Source organism: Peromyscus leucopus, chromosome 1 (assembly GCF_004664715.2).
Source record: "Peromyscus leucopus breed LL Stock chromosome 1, UCI_PerLeu_2.1, whole genome shotgun sequence".
NCBI classification, from domain to species: Eukaryota; Metazoa; Chordata; class Mammalia; order Rodentia; family Cricetidae; genus Peromyscus; species Peromyscus leucopus.
The window spans coordinates 190,220,603-190,226,822 of record NC_051063.1 but is presented as its reverse complement, the minus strand read 5'-3'; the positions used below and the strand labels follow the sequence as shown (position 1 = coordinate 190,226,822).

The window sequence follows — 6,220 nt, the reverse complement described above, 5'->3', positions numbered from 1 at the left end:
TTCACACAAGCAACAGTCAAACATTCTACAAGACACAGAGAGAATTGATTGAGAGACTCTAGACCTATGGGCTGAAGATGGATGCCTCTATGTGTTTACTTGGGGGAGGTGAGTAGTTAGAGGTATGTGCTGACTGCCAGGACACGGGAAAACTTTCAACTACAGGTTATCTAAATATTCCATTAGTAGAGGGGAAGTTTTTCCCAATGAATGATGGAAAAGGGAAAAGGGTATTCATAATGATAAAGACAACAAAAATGAAACAATAATATTTCATTACTACTTTAATTATGTGTAAATATGTCAGATGGGTGCTTATGTGTACACAGCTGCAGGTGCATGTGAGAGGCATACACATCTATCTATACAGTTAGAGTTACATCTGTGAGACACCTGACCTGGGCCCCGAAGACTGAACTCAGGTCTCCTGCGAGGGCAGTACGTTTCTTCACAGCTGAGCCACATTTCCAGTCACCTTACAAATTAACTAATTAGTTAACAAATTAACACATTGGTTAACAAATTAGCTAATTACATGTGTCCATAAATGCACTGTTCTACATAAAAAAAACTTAAAAACCTAAAAACACATCAGGGCTATCTGCAATTATTCATTGTTTCAGAGCAATTGCAATCTGATTTCCTAAATTAGCCATGGTTGAGATTACAACTTCTGAATAGGGTTCTATTTCTCAAAACAAACCTTCTGTGATATAACTCTCAGTGGAGGGTGTTCTTGTGTAATTGTGCTCATGATGTTATATCATTATCTACTTCACATTGAGTATACTCATAGAGTATGTGTCTCACATAGACGTAAATTAGGGAAGGAGGAAGGTGTTTGTCTCTTTCCAAAGGTGATGGAATAAAGATATAGGGCTTGTTAATTCTAAATATATACAAAGGTTTCTACCTTGAGTGTTAGGGTTACTGGTTTTTATGAATAAGTCTCAGGAGTATGGCATCTCTACTACCAGATGATAACACAACTAAGGGAATGGTTATTTAATTATTATTGCATAGTCAAACATTATAAATACATTTATATGACTTTTATCTATCATTTTTACCCTCTTACTTCCCTCGTATAAACCTAATCACTCTCATATTCATGAGCTCTTTTGTTATTTTATATATTTACACACATAAACACACACACACACACACACACACACACACACACACACACACACATCGTTTAAATCCTCTCAATGGACTCTATCCAGCCTAATCATGGCAAACATGTCTCTCTAGCAAGGAGCCCAGCTCCTCTCCCTCATTCCCTTTGCCTTGTAAAAATCATTAGATTACTGTGGATCTTTGCATATAATTTGCCCACTTAAGCTCATGTGACTTAAGATGTGTGGTCCTTTTGGAGGAAGTGTGTCACTGTAGAGGCAGAGTTTGAGGTCTCATATATGCTCAAGCCACACCCAGTGAGTCAGTTTACTTCCTGTTGCCTATGGATTAAAGATGTACAATTTAAGCTCATTTCCTGGCTCTGGGTCTGCTTGTTTACCACCATGCCCCACCATGATGATAATGGATTGAACCTCTGAAATATAAGACATCCAATTAAATATTTCTTTTATAAGAGTTGCCATGGTCATGCTTTATCTTCACAGTGATAGAAATCCTAAGACAACTTCATTCATATAGACAGAGTCCACCAAAGTCTCTTCCCTTCTTTGTCCAATTTATCCTCCTTAGGCTAACTATCAAGGCCTGAGTGTCAAAGTATTGAAGTCCAAATAAAAAATGACACCCTTGTTGCTGTCTAATTATCCTGTCAAATCAAAATTAAACACTCTCCTAACATGGCATTCCCCTTTTACTTTTATAAACTGCCTTTTTCCTATAGGCCCCATCTGTCTCTTCTCTATGCAGAGAAAAGTTCTTTGTCCTTCTGGGCCAAATAGCCCTTTCCCTGTTCCTTGTTCTTTTCACCTTCTCCTCATCCTCCATCTCCTAACCTTGTCTTTTATTCCCTGCCCACCTTCTTCGGGAGCAAATAAACCTCATTTGTGTTGAGAACTTCATCCTGGGATTCATTTTGCTGACTCAGAGTTTCCATAATGATTCTGTTGAGTGTTGCTTCTATGTCAATGCTTTGGCGCTGAAAATTCAAACTAGACGATTTATCATGGGTCTCGTCCCAGTTGAAGACACAGTCTCCATATATCTTATGAATAGCATTCATAAAACAGTCAGAAATATGACAGGAGGCATTGCATCCATGGGGGTTGAGACTTTAAAGTACACTTTGTACAAAAAAAAGGTTAATGATCTCAGCTTCAATTAATTAACCAGTTCAAGTCATTTCTTCATAGCATCCAGAATATACTGAAAATATCTCTGCTTGCTGATAATGTGGCAAATGGCATCCTTAACACACAGAGACAATGTAATGACTGTTTGGATTCATTCCACATAAACATAATAAAGGACTATTTTGAAATGGAAATATTGCTATGCAGAAATATCCTTCAATTACATCCTCAGCAACAAATGCAGATATTGCAATGTTTCTTCAACATTGGTAATTGACACATCCTCCCAGTAAAAATGCTAAAGCTGCACTAATCACACTTACTTTCTCCATCAGATGTGGATAAATATGTGAGGTGTCCAGAAGACCAGTATGCCAAAAGAGAGCAGAGCCAGTGCACTCATAAAGCTGTGATCTTTCTAAACTATGAAGGCCCCTTGGGGATGACTCTTGCCTTACTGGCCTTGTGGTTTTATGCATTCATAGCTGTGGTTCTAGGGATCTTTGTGAAGCATTATGACACTGTCATTGTAAAGGCCAACAAGCAGAATCTCAATTCAGTCTTGCTTATCTCATTTGTCTTTTTGTTTCCTTAGTCCCTTACTCAGCTACCTGCATCCTGCAGCAAATCACAATTGGAGTTTTATTCACTGTGGCTGTTTCCACTGTGCTTGCCAAAACAATTATTGTGCTTCTGGCTTTCACAATTACAGCCCCTGAAAGAAGGGTAAAGTACTTTTTGGTTTCAGGGGCAATCAACTACATCATTATCATATGTACCCTCATCCAAATTATTGTATGTGCAGTCTAACTAGAAGTTTCTCCTCCATCTATTGACATTGTCACATATGATGAGCATAGTCATATCATGATTTTTTTTCATCAAGGGCTCAGTTACTGCATTCTACTCTGTCTTGGGATACCATGGCTCCTTTGCCTTAGGGAACTTCATTGAGGATTTCATGTCCAGGATTCTCCCTGCCAAATTCAATGAAGCCATGCTGTTGTTCTGAAGTGTCTGGTTTACCTTTCTCCCTGTCTACCATAGCACCAGGGCAAGGTCATGGTGTCTGTGGAGGTCTTGGCCCATGCAGGTTTGTTGGGATACATCTTTTGTTCCCCAAGTGCTACATAATTTTGTTAAGATCAGAGAGAAATTCTTTTCAAATGTTAAAGGAAAAAACGTCTTCCTGGACTAACATTTCATAAATTGTAACTAAAAACTCTAATGTTGGTAAAGATCCACCTATTAAGATGCAATGCAAGATGGATGCATTAGCTAGTGACTCTAATTTTTTTTCTAATAATTATATCAAATTGTGTCATATATACTTCTTTTCTGTACATTTGCTCCTAAAATCTTCTACTCAGCCACTTATTTTAAAAGACCTATCTATTAGACATTTTCTAGAGTGGAAGATCTCTTCTATTTGCAATGTATAATAAGATGTGAAATAAATTCAGATTCCTTCCATTTTTGTCTGAGTGAATATGTGATTTTGACAGCAGTTGAGTGTTGAGACTTAATACAGTAAAGTGTTTTCACACACACACCCCTTACCTACCCTCTCTCCCAGATCTATTTTGCCTTCATTTCCCTTCAAAAAGATCAGGACTAAAAGACACATCAAAAAAAGAAGACAGAGCAATATGCAGTAATACAAGGCAAAAGAACACTTCTTCAAGTATTTCTCAGCAATTTGACTTTCCTTTTGGATAATTCTTTGTTTAGATCTGCATTCCATCTTTAAATTGCATTATTTGTTTTTTGATGCCTAGCTCCTTGAGTTCTTTTTATATTTTAGATATTAGTCTTCTATTAGGTATGGAGTTGGTAAAAACCTTTTCCTCTTCCATAGGCTGTTCCTTTTTCATAATGACAGTGTCCTTTGCCTTAGAGGAGTTTTTCAGTATCATGAGGCCACATTTATTAACTGTTAGTCTTAGTGTGTGCATTAATGGTATACTTTTTAGAAATGAGCTCAAGGTTATTTTCCACTTTCTCTTCTACCAGTATATCTGGTTTTATGTTGAAGTGTTTAATATATTTGAACTTAAGTTTTGTGCACAGTGATCAGTATGGATCTACTTGGTTTCTTTTATGTGCCAACACCCAGGTAAGCCAGCACCATTTGTTGAAGATGCCCTAATTTTTCTAATTTGATAAAGAAATTTCAGTCTTATTTATCAAAATCAGGGGGCTATAAGTATGTGAAGTTACATCTGTCCCTCGTAATCCAACCCATATCCACACCTAGACCATCCACAAAATCTCTTCTATCTGCCCTTCCCAAGACAAATCAGATACCTCCCTTGAGCCCTCCTTGTTAGCTAGCATCTCCTCGTCTGTTGATTATAGAAGGTTATCCATTACTTTTGAGATAATATTCATGTTTTAGTTAGTACATATAGAAGGTGATAGAAGGAAAATGCCAATCAAAGGAGGTGCATTACATCCATGAAAACAGAGGCAATTAAATGATCTCAGAATACCAAATGAAATATGGGAAGCATACATACATATACACACACAGAGACACTCATACACAAACATAGAAAGAGAGAGAGAGAACCAACACCACCTAAATGACAGAAATCAACATTCATTCATCGTTGACATCTCTCAATAGCTGTGTGCTCATTTCCCAATTAAAAAAATGCAGATGAACAGAATAAATGTCAAAATAACACCTGTCATTCTGCTGCTTCCTAAAACACACCTAAATTTAAGGCAGGTGTGGAGGCCCTCAAGGGTGTCCTAGTGTGATCTGAGCTTCCTTTACCCAGCAGTGCTGCATTAAAAGATTATTTAAGCACATGTGTGGTTACAAGGTGATTGGAAAGAGTCTGTACTTGGCTGTGCTGGGGGGATGTATTTTGCTCCACCACTTGGCATTCCTATAAATAGCCCTGTATAAGAGACAGCAGGGGCTGTTGGATAAGGATCCAGGCCCCCCAAAGTCTATCTTGTGCTTCTATATCTCTTCCTTCTATATTTTTATCTAAATCTCTTATCCCTCACTCCTCAACAGTACCTTGTGGTAAAATGTGGGAGACAGTCTCCCAGCTGGCCTCCCCCAGATGGTGCCCAAACAGGGACCAAGGGACTTGGCCAAAGAGGTGTCATGGGTCATCACAGATGTAGGGCATGCTGATAAGTAATTGAAAATGTGACTGTATTTTATTCTCCAGAATGAAAGTCGGGTGGTAGAATGCCAAATTTGAAAAGTGAGGCTGCAGTGTACATTTCTTTCTATCTAGGTTTCTCCCCCCCCTCTCTCTCTCTTAATTTCTATCTGTAAAAATTAAAGAAAAATATAAGGAAGAATATAGAAACACAGGGTTAGGAATATAGTTTTAAAAAATCTAGTATAAGATAAGCAACAAAACAGAGAAGCTAAGTCCTTGATTTCCAACTATGGGTTTATGAACACAAATTCTTGGGGGTGAATCAGAAAAATCTATCAAAGATGAGAAAAAATAGTCAGAAAAAAGTTTCCTCTGGAAGCTTTTGGTCTGTAGACAGTGTAATTCTAAGTTCTGAGTGGCAGAGGAAAGAATTTTCCTTGAGGTGGATGCAGAAAAAAGAAAACGTTCAGCTCTGTCAGCAGACACCATTACAACACTGAACCATCAAAATTACTTTCTATTTGACCATGAAGTCAAAGATTAGAGAACAAAAGTCTTGGGGAAAAGTTAGCAATCTCTCTCTGTAAAAAAAAAAAAAATGGAATTCTTTTCAGACCTTTTCTTTGCAGATTTTTTTTTCTCTTTCTGCAAGGCAAAAGTTTAACTCATAATAAAAACAACTTCTATTAATATGGGAAAATTACCTGTAATTGCTCTAAGAAAAACAAACAAAAAAAAAAACCCTCTTGGAATATGGCAAACCCTTTTTGCTAGTCTTATCTCTCCTTTAAGCCAGTAAAAACAGCAGGCAGAATCCCCTGT

General features: G+C 37.5%; 1 protein-coding gene across 1 annotated transcript in view; it reads left to right on the top strand.

The window, feature by feature from the left end:
- Positions 1–307: 307 nt before the first annotated feature.
- Positions 308–6,220, top strand: part of LOC114689354 (vomeronasal type-2 receptor 116-like) — a 13,921-nt gene continuing 8,008 nt past the window's right edge. Inside the window, exons 1-3 of the mRNA XM_037200343.1 lie at positions 308–341; positions 2,866–2,996; positions 5,302–5,410. Of these exons, the coding sequence (XP_037056238.1) occupies positions 308–341; positions 2,866–2,996; positions 5,302–5,410 (274 nt within the window). The remainder of the gene's footprint in view (positions 342–2,865; positions 2,997–5,301; positions 5,411–6,220) is intronic.